Genomic DNA, 15822 nt, shown 5'->3' on the forward strand with positions numbered 1-15822 from the left:
TGAAATAAAGAGCAAACAAACCTGGCAATGTATCAAACAGAGGTTGGATATTTGACCCTGACTGACGCCGAAATACCTATAATGTATCCATATTCCAGTATCTACTTTACAGACTATATAGTGATTTATTTAAAAAAAAAAAGTACACACATCTCCCAGACTTGACACACGACTGGATATAAATAACTCGGGAATCACGGTCGTGTAGCACGGTTACGAAATTACCTAAATGTGCATTACACGCCGAATGGGTGTCGGAAGCATATGTTTTTTGGACAAATTGTTGTGGTTTTTTTTGTTTTTAAATCGTCAACATGAGCTTAGAGAGGAGATCTTGTACGGGATCAGCTCCTCATGTCACTAAAAGGCTGTGTGCGACGCTGGTGTTTTTTATCGGTGTTATTTGTGTTTTTGGAGGTAAGGCGCGTATTTGTGTATTTATCAATATAGTGTATATCGGGATAATTTATGATTTTGCCATAAATCTTTAAGATTGATTAATTCAAACGTGTGTAGGTATGTAACATACTTAGTATTTATAGGAACATCCATACATAAAATTATATTATAAATTGCAAAAGTAATAAATTGTCTGTTACTTTTTCACGACTAACCCGCCGAAACGATTTAAATGAAATTCTGATTAAATACAGATAAATTGGACCATAGAGCAAAACAAAGGCTAATTTTTCTCCGAATCTGTGGTTCCGACAGGTTTTGTGAAAAACCGCGAAAAATACTTTCACGCGGACGGAGTCGCGGGCGTCAACTGAAAATCAAACTTAAACTATAAATTTTGAAAATAAGGAAGTCCTAACTTTAATTCGTACTTAGCCATAAAAAGTAATTATGAAAAAAAAATGTTACGTGTGTCATATCAGATTAAGTACCTATTATGCAGTTTTCAGTTTTCACTTTAATTTTTTTTAGTTTAACTTGTTGGCTTTTGTCGTCTTTTATGTAGATACATAATATTAGAATAAAATCTGCAATCTGGTAGGCAGGCGTAAACTACAAACTTGCAACGGACTTTCAAAATGGAGTTTCTGTATTCGACCCCTGTTCGTGATCGCATGTGCTCCGCGATTTTCTCAAAAACTACCGATTCTGTTTAAATAAGATAGTCTTTATTTACATGCATATTTTTCAGTGAAATAGAAAGAAGTTATCTATCTCGTGCGGATTAACTTGACACCTGGCTTGAATGATGTTTGTAATGTATTTGTATGGTTGTCTTTGGTAGTCAGGTGTCAAGTGAATGCGCGCGAGTTATACCTAAATATTGTAGCGGCGAAGGCAATGCGGCATATTCTGTTTGGTTTGGCTTTAGAGGTTTACCTTCTATCTCAAACAGGCGGTAAAAAGTTACCTCTAAAATGTAGCATAGACAAATACATTTTTTTGCGTTTATAAATAATTCAAAACATGTCATATTCTTCCAGGCTATTTACTAGGACGCATGGCCCGGAACGAGGTGAGGCGGAGCAGCGACATCGTGCCCATTAATCTCACTATCGCAGCCGAAATACTGTACAAAAAGGCCAATCGCGTATCACCCAAAGCGGTGCACCACAATAATCCAGAAAAAATAACCGCCAAATTGTTGGACGCATTCCACTGCACCGCGCACGAATGTGGCGTGCACGGCATTACAAATAACAATGTCGCAGATTTCGTTAAAACTTCAATACATTACCACGTTACTAAATTGATAAGGTCAATTAATAACGCGTCCGTTTATTTGGACTCGTTAAGATGACATTGGTCGTTCAGTCCACCTTGCTAAATGTTTAATTGTTACATTTCGTACTCCACGGAGAGGACGTCTGATAACGATACTATTGGAAGATGGGACTAATTAGGTTAAACAGTTTTTTTTGTAATTATATTATTTTATATATAATATTTTTAAATTAAATATAACAATTTCTTATTATTTTTTTTAGTTTTCCGTCTGTAACCTGTCTATTGAAAATTTACATTGTTTTGTTTTTAAAATTTCCCACCTAAATATTTCCGCCACTTTCCACTTCCGTTTCATCATATTAAACATAGACAACTTGCAACAAATGTTGCCAGGTAAAATTCTGTTTCTCAGCTTTGCTATGATAATATTCATATGAAAATATATAATAGTATAATATATTATTACTTAAAAATAAACTACAACTATAGGAATCCAATTTCATTTATTCAATAAAGTAAAGATATTCTCTTCTCACTGAATCGGTAATATTAGCTCTGCAGACTGCAATGCTCTTTAGTCTATAGCATTGCAGAACGCCCGGCTCGGCGCCCGCCATTTTGTGCAATTTTGATTTTTGACATTTGACAAAAGTCTTTTTAGCGTGGGTTGAGTGCCGCATAATTTCTTTTTTTGGTTTTCCTTGAGCTTTTACAAAGTGATATAATAGCAAACAAAAGTTTTAATTGTATATGATTGAAATAAATTAATAAAAGAAGAGAACATAATCGATTAACAATGGTGGCGGTAAGTTTATTGTTCTTTCCTTGAGGTGAAATGACGCGGTAAGTGATAGTGCCGCTAAGATAACGCCGAACGCTTCGTGTTTCAGCAAACGAAGGTTTTCGTGGGCAGATTACCAGAAGATGCTAAGCCGGAGGAACTGCGGAAGCTATTCGAGCGTTTCGGAGTGGTCACAGAATGCGACGTCATGAACAGATGCGGCTTCGTGCACATGGAGACGGAGGAGCAGGCCGCCGCCGCTATCCGCGATCTTCACAACACCACGTTCAACGGTGGTGTGATCACCGTGGAAAGGGGCAGGATTAAGGTTATTCAAGTTCTTAGTTGAATATAGGTTGATACATGTTACAACCCTGCCGGCTTGCAGAATATAGGGATATGTGATTATTTGAAATGGTGTCTCTGTCTCAAAAAAGTATCTAAGATTCCAAATGCCAAAATAGTTATCATTGATTGACTGATTGATTCGTCGTTATCCACCCATATTCGGCTCACTGCTGAGCTTGAGTCTCCTCTAAGAATGAGAGGGGTTAGGCCAATAGTCCACCATGCTGGCCCAATGTGGATTGGCAGACTTCACACACGCAGAGAGAGAATTAAGATAATTCTCTGGTATGCCGGTTTCCTCATAATGTTTTTCCTTCACCGATTGAGACACTTGATATTTAATTTCTTAAAATGCACACAACTGAAAAGTTGGTGCATGCCCCGGACCGGATTCAAACCCATAACCTCTGGAATCTGAGGCAGAAGTCATATCCACTAGGCTATCACGGCTGGGCTATGACTGATTGGTTGTAAGATAGAAAAGAAACATAAATATTTCTTGCACCTAGAAATCTTTGTTTCTAGACTTACATAAATTATAAAGTAGTCTGTTTTATTTTATAGTAGCTATGTCCTGGGTTAGGCCGCACTCATTTTTATAATAATGCAATTAGTGTAATTTATCATGTCCTAAAATGACCTTTACTTTAGGAGCGAGGTCAGCGTGGCGGCCGCGGCATGCGCGGTGGTATGAGAGGAGGCATGGACCGCCGCGGTGGGATGCGCGGCGGCATGAGAGATGCGCCGTATCCCATGCGTGACCGCGGCATGGGCCCGATGCGCGACCGGGGCATGGGACACATGCGTAGCGCTGCACCCTATGATAGAGGCATGGAGAGGGCTCCAATGGGCAGTGGCGGCTATGATGACAGGTATATTCACTACTAATTTTATGTTTGTTTACTTCTACGGTATATAGGGTCATTTCGCCTGTTTGCGTCCACTTAGTGCAGTTGGCAAGTTTGAAGGAGAAAGTAATGAAAAGTTGTTCCCTTGTTCTAGAAATTGTAAACATTGATGTCTTTTTTTCTTTATAATGTTAATCAATGACAGTTACAGTATAAAATCTTATCTAATACTAAACAAGGGTAACACCCTTTACTTAGATTTTTTTTAAAAATAATAATGCTTATGCACTACAGGTACAATGGCTATGGAGGTGAAGATCGCCGCGGCTTTGCGCTCATGGATGGGCGTGGGGCGCGCGATGCCTACAGCGCACCTCCACCAATGTATGCAGACGACAGACAGGGCTATGGGGCTCCTGTGGAACACAACATGTACCCCGACGAAAGGGATATGATTGACAGGCGGGCTCCGATGAGAAGTGCCCCTATGGCTATGTCCTCGGGTTATGACAGAGCGGCCCCACGCGCTGCGCCCATGGGCACCGACATGTACAGCAGGCGGTCAGATCAATCTATGTGAGTGGCATTATTTATGTATGCTATATATTATTAAACATTTATGTATGCTCACACTTGACGGCAGTTGATGGAAAAGAAAGATTTGTCTTAATATTGTTCATTGCCAAGACAAAATCATGGAATTATGTAAATAGCTTGAATAAGATTGTCAGGGACCATCATGCGATGTTGCGTTACCGGCCACAGTTGGCCGGCAACATGTTAAGATGGTAGGTGCTCGCCTAAAAGATGTTGATTCACTGAACGAATGAACAAACCTAAGATCCAGGAAACTGACTTTATTTCAGCAGATGACATAATAATTCTATATAAATATATGTGTTAAATGTTTTGATTCAAAACATTTCAACAAAAATATAAATAAGCTTGGGTATAATTTTTGTAACATAAATATAGCCACTGTTTGATATTGTATTATAATTTTAACTTGTGTTATTGTGATGTAAAGGGGCTGGGGTGGTGCCGCCGCCGCGGGTAGCTATGAGAGAGACCCATATGCCCAGCAGTATCCCCAAGCAGGAAGGTAAGAATTTCTACCATATTCTCATTCAATTAGATACACTTTCACTTTCATCATTTAGAATTTTCATGGCTAGAATATATATATAATTGTATATGTTAAGCTAGCTTGTTTACTTATCAATTTAGTTTTGTTGTTTCTGTTTTCTCTTTCGTCTTTTATATTATTGTATCTCTATTATTTTTATCATTATCTCTTTTTTCTTTTATATATATATGATTATGTTTTATTGAAATATGTTTTCCTTGCGAGCTTGCTATATAATATGTAAAATTTATTTGCGAAAACTTGTAATTGGCTATAATCTGTTTTCTATGTTGTTACTTTTATTATCTTTGTATTTAGCTGTAAGTTTTCCTTTCTAAATAAATAAATAAATAAATAAATAAATAAGAATAAATTATAGATGCCCATTTTGCTAAAAAATGATCAAACCTGTATCATGGTTGAAATTTTAATTTAAGAGTTGACATCCACATCAACATCACTATGTATGAAACCTCACAGTATATAAGTTTTATCAATCGTATTTTAGATTATAATCCCAATTCTAGGGATTTGATTTTTAAGTATTGTAGCTTCTTGACACGCTTGTAACAAATGTAAAATTTGTTGATTGTGTAATTTGACATGAGTTTTAATGCAATTGACATTTTTATTTTAGAAGTAATTTTATCACTATATTTTTTTATTTAATAAATGAATAACACCTCGCCGAATCATTGGTTTATATTATTCTAACACGAGAAAGGACTAAAGTAATCCACTGAGAAATACTATTGTGTGGTCAGGAATATCCAGGAAAGTACAATATTATGAAGAGTTAATAGAACTTCCTCAATTATAAAATCTGGTTATTGTCGACTGGTTTATATTGAATAAAATGGTTATTCTAAAAAAAATATTTTAGGCGAAAACAAAGTGCTATCAGATTAAAAACGCGAGCGTTTGTCGTCATGTTTGTTGATAAGGAAGTAAAGGGTAAAGGTGCCAATGTTCGGATGGTAAGGTGAGGCGTGCTAAGTTGCGTTGCGGGCTCTAGGTGGTGAAGCGTCGGGAGGCGATGCGCGACGAGGCGAGGATGACGGCTTGGCGCTGAGCAACTACGCGCCACTCAACGAGCGGTCGACACGAACCGGCACGATCCGGTACCGGTACCGGCACGCTTCTGAACCGTTCGATCCGATGCGTCATCCTACTCGCGCGCGTGCATAGTATTCCCACTACTGCCACATTTGTCTTACTTCATATACCCTATAAATCTCTTGGAAATAATTGCGAAATGCCTTTACAATTTTGACTAAACAAGTGTATATGTAACTTCAAAACAAATTCATTTTGTATTTAAATTATTATTATTAGACAACCTGCAGTAGTCTACACTTAGATTTATATAAAATGTGACCGCGATTAATTGATAAGTTTTTTTTATGAAATGTGGTTTATTAGCGTAAATGATTTTTTTTTCATATAAGAATAAAATTGAATTATGAAAATATTTTTATTTAATGTTAATACTCCGATACCTTGATACAAGTTACACACATCCAATCCTGCTTCCATCCAAACTTCAAGTTCTCCTTTTGGTTCATTCCTAAATTACATCTTATTTTCAATTAATTGATTTAAATTAAAATATGAAATTTATTTTCTGTCTGAAACATCATAATGCGTTAATCTAAAATTGCGGTTAGCGGAATGCGGATTAACAGAATGAAAAAAATACATGCTTTATGTCTTATCACGAATGCTTTCAACAAAAAGCGTCGACTTTCACAATTAGAGAGTGCGTGCGAGTCCTTTCAGAGTATAGTTGCGGCTTGAGGGTACAGCGTAACAGGCGGTGCGTGCCAATGGCGAGGCATTTAATCTGCTTGACTAGCGACCATGCGGCGTATATTAGTCGACAGCGAACAGAAGAATCAGGAATGCGAAAATAAAACAATCGTAAGTACGGAAATAGACGGTCTTACCCTATAGGCAAACTGCGGTATAAAATTTGATAAGCTTTCTTGCACATTTCATTTTGCGCATACAGAACAGTTCGACTCAAAAAATCGGGCTTACACATTTGCGATCAACTTTAATATTTCATGAATTTATAATTTTTCTCTGCGTATTAGGTATATATTGCGTTCCGGAAAATTACTTTTCATTTCGTGTAGTGGAAAATTGATTGCGATAAAATAATTTAGTAATACTGAAACATTTGACAGAAAGCTTATACAAATCAAATACTATAAGGTTGTGTATAGGTGCTCTTACCTCATTGCGTTTATTTGGGCCGATTTACAATCTCATATGAAGGCTGTTATTTCCTTAAAAATGTCTTTCTTAATCAAATATTTGTTTTATATATCAGCTGTTTAATTTCCAATGTTGCAAGTTTTCAAGACATCAGTTTTTTTTTATTTGAGAAGTAGTCCCTTTCAATTTTATCTTTTGGCAGTGTTGTCAAGCAACTTTGGTGCATCTAAACAACAAATATATTGCACTAATTTATAGTGCAAGGTGTTACCGACAGGCGTGCGCGTGTGAAAGTGAAGGAGCGTTAGCAAATCAGAAACGTTTATAAATTGACATCTAACATCAAAAGTTCTTGGTAAACAGGTTTCTATGCCAAATGCCACCACACATCACTGTAATTTATCGTGATTCTACTGTAATGACGTTCCTTTATTTTACACACACAAAGTATACCAATATCGAGCCGATTGCCCCCATACCTTCAAATCCACTGCACGATTGACCGAAATTAAAATTTCTTTTAAAATTATATCTAACAAAATTATGTTTCACAGGATAATGGCGCCAGGCTGAAGAGGCGAAATGCGATGCCCAGATAATAACTTTATGAAGAAAGGATAACCTTATATTGGAACAGTTAGTGGATGCCCACTGAGCTACCAAAACTTTGTATGTTCTAGGAGTAAATGCAAATGCATGTCTTTTGGAGAATAAATTGTTTTAATTATTTTTTTTCGGTTTTTTCTTTCAGTTTTACTTAGGGAAACATTAGGTACCTATCTACTTTTTTTACAGTGTACTAGCGGACCCGGTCAACCTTACACTACCCTACCCCGGAATTCATTTGTTACAAAAAAGTGTGGTAGATGGAGAACCGCTCGACCGATTTTGTGCAAACCTCACATAAACCATCTACTAAATAGTCCGAACAGAGCCTAAACATTTGGTTTGGATAAGTGAGCCTGTTCTTGAGTTATGAAATAACTTGATTTTTATATAAGAGTATATAGATAGACCAGTAGTTGGTAACCAACATAGAATTATAAGTACCTACTTGTACCGACTCGTTAATCTATGGTAAGCAATGATGCAGCCTAAGGGTGGGACGCATTGGCCTAGGTGTCTTATTTACTCTTGACTTGAAGATACCCATTTAGTAGGTAGTGAGGAATTTTGAAGGGTATTCCATAACTTTGCAGTGTGAATCAGGAACAAGAGCCAAAACTCTTCACACATATATTGGTACTTTCTGCTGAAAATCAGAATTGTAGTTTCGGTTACAAGGTGTTGGTTGCCTTATAATTTATAAGGTCCTATAATGATGGGCGTAAGTTATTTAGCTTTAGCTCTACTCTGTTCTCCATTTTGCTTTAGTAGAAAGTATGAATGGAAATGAAGAATGTATCAGTTTTGAATTTCGTATTTGGAGCGGCTACGACACCGTCGTGTTCTGTACGCTTCATCTTTTTGATTAATCTGTGTTTGTACTTTGTTGGTAAACAGTGCACATCGAGTATGGCCATAGATAATAGAGCCAGTGTTAATTGACATACACGCGTTACTAATCTGTGTCAGTGACATTAGAATAACAAAAAATTCTAGTCTATAGTGATCTGTGAACAAAATTGACGACGTCAATGCCTGTACTGCCAATTTGTGGGGAATTTGACTCTGAAATGAAAGTCTGAAGCTCTTCCATAAAATTGTCGATCCCTTGCAGGTTGTCGAGTTGCCCTCAGCCAAAAGTCTTATTTTATCCGCCCAACTCCGGGAAAAATGCGTGTAATTTTAATTCTGCATTTACCTATTACACTGTTAATATTGTACCTCTCAAAAAATGACGCTTTGGATATTTTATTTTAAGTATAAATAAAGTATAATCTATTTTAAAGCAATCAATTTTCATTAAGAGTTATTACGCATGTTAATGTTTTTTTTCATACAAAACTGCGCCAGTTTGTGTATTAGGCGTCACTCGCCTTTTTTTGAAAATTGTGAGTAAATAGGAAATAGGTATTGGCAATACTGGTTACGCAAGTATTTAATGATCTGTGACGGTTGTGTTTTGTGAACGCTGTGATCTGTGGGGGCTGTGATGTCAAAATCTTTATTTGTCGTCTGTGATCAATATTTTCCGAATTCCGAAAAGTCAAAGTAGGGATGTCGGAAATGCAATAAAGTATCGATATATATTGTATCGATAATTTTTGAATATATCAATATCGATATTGATATTTTTATTTGAAAATATCGATATATCGATATATCGGTGTGATAGGAAAAAAAATTATTTGGCCTAATCTACTTCAATCATCTTACATTACTAGATAAATACTAATCAATAGACATCATTTTTAATTTTTTAAATCAAGGACAACAATAAAAAATATTAATTATTTATTAATCAAACCAATATTTATCTGATACAGATTTAATTAGTTAGATTGTTTGAGAACTATAATCAACTCAAATGCAGGCAGAAATACGCTCGCGTTGAGGTTATAATACGGATAACAGACGGATAGTTGAAGCACAGACACTGACACTGAAATGACATTGACAGACAGAGTTGCCAACTTAAAAGCCAACTTAAGTACCAAATTAAAACGCAGTAAATCGAGTCGACCAAAGACAAAAAAAATGTAATTTGTTAAAAAATGTTAGTATAAAAAAAGTATTCTTTTTAGCATTTTTTAATTATAAAAAATATCGATTTTTATACCTTTTCAATACTTGTAATTTTATATCGATACCTCGATACATCGAAACATTAAATATCGCTCAAAAATATCGATACATTGAAAAAATAATATCGATATATCGATGTATCGATATTTTTTCGACGAGCCTAAGTCAAAGTAGCCGTGTTTTCACTTGTGCCATTTTATTAGTTAAAATAAATACTTTCTATATAATCTGATGCCGTATTTCAGATAGTGAAACATAACAAATATTTAATTCACGATGGTTGGGGTATGTATGCTGTGTTATGGTATTGCTTGTAACATTACGTAAGTGTTTTAACGGTGGTTCAATAAATTGCGTCTTTCAGCAAACGAAAGTGTTCGTGGGTAGTTTGCCTCAGGGCTCGAAGCCGGAAGAGTTGAGGAAGTTGTTCGAGCACTTCGGAGTGGTGACAGAATGCGACATCATGAACAGATGCGGCTTCGTTCACATGCAGACCGAGGAGCAAGCCACCGCCGCTATCAGAGACTTGCACAACTCCACGTTCAACGGCGGCGTGATCACTGTGGAGCGGGGTCGGATCAAGGAGAGAGGTCAGAGGGGCGGCCGCGGCGGAATGGGTGGAGGCATGAGAGGGACCGACCGGCGGGGAGGGATTCGCGGCGGACCCTCGCGAGATGCGCCGTACCCTTCTATGCGCGACCGCGGCACTGGAGGGCCAATGCGAGGCCCTCCGATGGGCGGTATGGGTGTAAGGAACGGGGGAGGTTACGACCGAAGCGTGGAACGCGCGCCCTTGGGCGGCGGCTACGCTGGCTACGGAGCTGACGACAGGTACAACGGGTACGGCGGCGAGGACAGGCGGGGCTTCGCGCTCGTGGACAACCGCGGCGCTCGGGACCCGTACGCAGCCCAGCCACCTATGTACGCTGACGAGAGACGCACATATGCTCCACCAGTAGATGACATGGCAGCCATGTACCCTGACGAAAGACGCGCGCCAATGTACCCCGATGAGAGAGATATGATGGACCGTAGGCCCATGTCGTCGGGCTATGAGCGTGCGCCGCCGCGCGCTGCACCCATGGGCAATGGTGACATGTACAATAGAAGAGCTGAACCTACCATGTAAGTAAACCTTTTCCTTTAGTAACATCGGAAACGTAACTGTCTCTCTTTATATTCACTAACATATATCTCCCTCTCAATGTCCTTTTGCCTCACCTGATCACATTTGTCATAATGCTCACATCACAAATTCAACATCTTAGTCCCCAAGTCAAGCGCTTAAAGAAGTTTTACTTCAAAAATATTGAAGTTTACTTGAATGTTGTATGAGGATTGTCTTTAAAATACTAGCAATATTAAAAAAGTTTAAAATTAGTTATAATTTCTATAAATATGAGTAATTAAGTTTTCTAAGTAAGTAAGAGTTTTGTAAGTTCTATAAATAAGTAAGTTCATTAATGAATATATTTTATTCCTTTTTAAGCATAAATGTTAAACAAATTTCAGGAGGGTCTCAACAGGAGCTGCAGCAGGCTATGAGAGGGACCCCTACGCACAACAGTACCCACCTATGGGACGGTAAGTTGTTTATCCTTGCACTCAATCAATTGGCAACCAGAGAGAGTTCAGATGCTGTTTTATAGAAAATGAAATGTAAAGAAAATTAATTTTATTAACAATTAATCAATTTATTTTTATTGTTTGTTAATAAATGAAAAGGCAGATTGGAACAAGACACTTAGTCAAAAAATATAAAATATGTAATTATTTTACATCAAATGGTTTTTTATACAATTAAAGTTCTCTTCTCTGGTTGCCCTTGTTCATGACATGATATTCAAATCATTAAGTTAGCTTTGAAAATATTACGTTTATTTGAAAAATATATATAACCAGTTTTATCAGCGTGGTTCCCGTTCCTGTAGGAATACGGGGATAATATATAGCCTATAGCCTTCCTCGATAAATGGGCTATCTAACACTGAAAGAATTTTTCAAATCAGAGCAGTCCTGAGATTAGTTTCTATATTGTAAATAGATCTTAAAATGATGTAGCCTTAAAGTATTATTGTTTTATGTATTCTAAAATGCAAGAGTAGATAAAGGCGTGTGTTACATGGACAGTAGGAATTATTTGAATTACTTTGTTTGAAAACATATAAACTTTTTTTTTAGTTGATAAAATATTAGTTATGCAGTTCGGTTTCCATAAGTTGGTGTTGGTGTTACCAGCTCTACACTCTAAATAACAATTCACTTTTCTGCATGTGAACTTACATATTGTCGGATATTTTACTAAGAATGTGTTAACAACATGAAAAATATTAAATTCGGTGTTGCATATCATCGCACAGTTAAAGGCCTTTGTCAGGCGACACTTCGAACAGGGGACATACTGTAAACAAAACTTATGTATAACAAATGCTGTGTAAAATAAAAGGCTATTTATTTTATTTATTTATATCATCGTATGTACATTGTCGACCATTGATACTTTACCAAGAGTGCGTTACCACGAATAATCGTAAACAGAATGCTCACACAGCATAGATACAAGACGGCATATTTGGAGGAAACGAATATGAAATGCGTTTTTTTAATTATTAATTTTAGATCGTAATACGGTTGGGGTGAGCGACTCGAAGCGTTCGCATCATTTGTAGGACTGATCTAATCATTATGTATATGTTGACTGCACACTGCCAAGAGATTCACAAGTGCAAGGAAGTACGATATACTTCTGTACGCCCCACGAGCGGGGTCTGCAGCGAGCTTTTATCCGTACCGTAGGTGGTGAGGCCACGAGAGGCGATGCGCGGCGGAGGCGACGGGCGGCGGCGCCCCTGCGGCGTGGAGTAGCTCCGCGCCCCGCCTCGCCTCCGACCGCTCGGCCGCGCGCTCCGATGCGACGCGACGCGGACGCGTCTCGCGTGCGTGCCTCGTGCCTATCGCGACCACTGAACCGCAGCAAGCTTTGCGCTCCTATACTTAGTTATTATAATAAGGAAAACGTGACGTTGACTCCCGGCGGACTCCGTGCGCCTTTTGAGCGGTTGACGTTAATTTATTTGACATTATCTGTAATCTGAAATGAACAATCACGTTTTAATTGATAAGATTTAACTTTTTAAGGTGATTTAGATGTATGTTTTTTTCTTTCTCTTAGATTAAATTCCATTTTTTTTATAATTACGTCTCATTACGTTTCTCTCATCTGTTTCATATGCATGTTTTCCTTCTTCCCACCTAACCACGCTTCCCTTTGTCCTTCCTTCAAATGAGCGGTTCCTAAGAATTAAATGGTATTCGATTGCGACGCCACGTGGCTCCATCTAGTGTTTAAAACTCGCACGAGTATAAAATGTACCGTCACGACAGTACACGAACGCCACCTATCGTTGAACACTCGTTGAAACAGTTCAGTCGGCTCACGAGCGCGGGCGATCACTTTACATTGCCTGTAAGTGTTGCCAGAAGGTTACTTTTGTAACCTTTTAGGTGATTTTTTGACTGCATTGGTAACTTTTAGGTTACATTAATAAAAAGGTTACTTTTACGTGATATTTCGGAATTTTTAGAATTAACTTACAATTTCGTATATCTAAAACAGAACGGTCGTTAAATGCGGACAAATGCTCAAGAACTCATCGATGTTTCTGTGTCAATCTCACTATAAATGAAGACGTTACAATTGATGTTGCGAAATAAGCAAGTTGCAGTCACATTGAATTTCTTAAAAAAAATCAAGTATGAATTTAAGAAATTAACGTCTATTGTTTTTTAAATCCTTGCTCTTTAATTGTATTTTTCTTATCCCATAAGTAAAAGGCAAACAATCAGGGCCTTACTTAAGATGATTCTATTTACGAGTAAAATCTCCTTCGGTTTGTAGTAATTTAGTACTTGGCTAGTATTCTTAACAGATAGATATAAAAAAAAAAACAAAATTACTTTAGCCCCCAGAGGCTGAAATGGTGGTTTAGCCATGCTGTGAAACGCAAAAAGCAAGAGTAGTTAGTCAAAAGGTTACTTTTTTTAATATTTCGGGTAACATCTCATAAGATCCAACTGGCAACACTGCCTGTACTGCCCAAGATTGTGTCATACCATACAACAATGTCATGTGCCAAGCGTCGACTTTCGTGGAGAAAGTGCGTGCGAGTCCTTTCAGACGTCAGTAGCGGCTCGGGAGCGCGTAACGCAGACAACGCGCGGCGGCACGACGGTCCGCTGTGCGGCACGTGTTAGGCGACGACGGCGGAAGACCCATCACTGCGATCGTAAGTACGTACGGCTACAGACGGCATGCGTTCTGCGGCAAAACGCATATACGGTCTCCACAAACACTTTGTATATCAAATGTCTGCGGCAAAACGCATATACGGTCTCCACAAACACTTTGTATATCAAATGTCTGCGGCAAAACGCATATACGGTCTCCACAAACACTTTGTATATCAAATGTCTGCGGCAAAACGCATATACGGTCTCCACTTTGTGTATCAAATACCTACCTTCCATAGTTTACGATATACGATAGTCCATTACTTGAATACAAATGTCCATAAATGTTCTAGATTTCCGTTGACCATTATTTTCGTTTTGTTGGCTTACTAATCCATGGAAAAAATCCTCATTAATATCTTTATAATTAAATAAGCGGCTAAAAACTCTGTCGCCGAGAGCTTTTTTGCGATTGGTTCGCATGATATCATTTACAAATTACATGTAAATCTCTCGTTTGCAATTACTGGGAAAAGTCTGACTTTCTGAATTCATTCCATGCATTCACTGACTTTTGAAATTTTTGCTGATCTTGCAGAAAGTACTGGACACACTTTATTATCATATTTATGTATATGCATTACATAACGGAGGTAGCAAGGCGTTAATAATTATTAAAAAAATATCACAAGCATTTACGGAGAATTTAGAGCCAAGACGGTGCAGTATGCGTGGATTTCGCCCAACATGACGTTTTATCTAATTATCTAAAAGTACTATAATTACTGAGAATGCGTTACGTACTCAGAATACGGTATTTATAAACGGCATAACAACTACATCGTTGATACATGTCGGCATGATATCCAACTAACGAACCGAAAAGGAACAATTAATTAACCAAAGTATTCAAAGTCAATGTGCCACTTTTGGAACAACCATTTGCAAAGTGTTCAAACTTAATGTGCCACTTTTGGAACAACCATTTGCAGTGTTCAAACTTAATGTGTCACTTTTGGAACAACCATTTGCAAAGTGTTCAAACTTAATGTGTCACTTTTGGAACAAACACTTGCAAAGTATTCGAATTTAATGTGCTACTTTAGGAACAACAATTTGCAATGTGTTCAGTCAATGTGCCACTTGAATTGCGTGAAATATTGCTGGTGTTTTTATTAGATATAAATTTTTGTCCACGTTTTGGGGTAGTCTACAAATCTCCATTTTATGCATCATCATGTATGATAAACCGACGAAATTTAAAACCTTTATGATTGTATTAATGTGCATTATGTTTGACAGGTATTGGGAACAGCCTGGTTGATAAACCATCGGCGTGAAGTCATCAGAAAACTACTGCGAGACGTCATTCGCTAATATGTACTTGTTGCATTGTGGCAAATTATTTACTTATTGATGAAATAAATTTTTATTTTGGTATATTCTTGGTTTTTATTTTCTTCCTAGCTTTATCATGATCATTATCAACCCATTATTCGGCTTACTACTTTCGCAAAGTTTGCCGTTTCATGATCGTGAATTTATTATAGAAATGGCGGCCTTGATGGGGAAGTAGAACATTTCCGGTGCAGCTTAGTATTGGAATTATACGAAGTCTGGGCAACTTTTCAACTGCGCTAGACTAGCGCAGTTGGTAGAACTGTGGTTCGATTGAGTTTCATTGTCATCAACAACCTATATTCGGCTCAGTGTTGATCACAAGTCTCCTTTCAGAATGAGAGGGGTTAAGCTAGTCCACCACACTGGCCTAATGCGGATTGGCAGACTTCACACACGCAGAGAATTTAAGAAAATTCTCTAGTATGCAGGTTTCCTCACGAAGTTTTTCCTTCACCGTTTGAGACACGTGATATTTAATTTCTTAAAATGCACAC

General features: G+C 37.7%; 3 protein-coding genes across 6 annotated transcripts; all 3 read left to right on the forward strand.

The window, feature by feature from the left end:
• The first annotated feature begins 138 nt into the window (after window positions 1–138).
• LOC112054508 (uncharacterized) lies at window positions 139–1936 on the forward strand. Its single transcript, XM_024094317.2, has 2 exons — window positions 139–417; window positions 1443–1936. Exons 1-2 carry the CDS (start codon window positions 315–317, stop codon window positions 1757–1759), a joined length of 420 nt encoding a protein of 139 aa, XP_023950085.1. The 5' UTR covers window positions 139–314; the 3' UTR covers window positions 1760–1936.
• Window positions 1937–2272: 336 nt separating this feature from the next.
• Window positions 2273–7738, forward strand: LOC112054515 (RNA-binding protein lark). 3 transcript variants are annotated; one of them, XR_008251961.1, is made up of 6 exons: window positions 2273–2491; window positions 2577–2795; window positions 3467–3687; window positions 3958–4239; window positions 4691–4836; window positions 5155–5481. XR_008251961.1 is itself a non-coding variant. In XM_024094331.2 (6 exons), the coding sequence occupies exons 1-6, from the start codon at window positions 2483–2485 to the stop codon at window positions 7580–7582; spliced, it is 825 nt and encodes a 274-aa protein (XP_023950099.2). In that variant the 5' UTR covers window positions 2273–2482; the 3' UTR covers window positions 7583–7738. The 3 variants fall into 3 exon arrangements, 2 of the variants coding, with proteins under 2 accessions (XP_023950099.2, XP_023950106.2); XM_024094331.2 differs by lacking the exon at window positions 5155–5481 and adding an exon at window positions 7564–7738 and having other exon boundaries at window positions 4691–4765; XM_024094338.2 differs by lacking the exon at window positions 5155–5481 and adding an exon at window positions 5805–6258 and having other exon boundaries at window positions 4691–4765.
• Window positions 7739–9823: 2085 nt separating this feature from the next.
• Window positions 9824–15369, forward strand: LOC112054527 (RNA-binding protein 4.1). 2 transcript variants are annotated; one of them, XM_024094350.2, is made up of 4 exons: window positions 9824–9982; window positions 10062–10822; window positions 11210–11281; window positions 15230–15369. In XM_024094350.2, exons 1-4 carry the CDS (start codon window positions 9974–9976, stop codon window positions 15249–15251), a joined length of 864 nt encoding a protein of 287 aa, XP_023950118.2. In that variant the 5' UTR covers window positions 9824–9973; the 3' UTR covers window positions 15252–15369. The 2 variants fall into 2 exon arrangements, with proteins under 2 accessions (XP_023950118.2, XP_023950124.2); XM_024094356.2 differs by lacking the exon at window positions 15230–15369 and adding an exon at window positions 12494–12895.
• Window positions 15370–15822: the final 453 nt, after the last annotated feature.

This window comes from Bicyclus anynana, chromosome 21 (genome assembly GCF_947172395.1).
Source record: "Bicyclus anynana chromosome 21, ilBicAnyn1.1, whole genome shotgun sequence".
Classification (NCBI taxonomy): domain Eukaryota; kingdom Metazoa; phylum Arthropoda; class Insecta; order Lepidoptera; family Nymphalidae; genus Bicyclus; species Bicyclus anynana.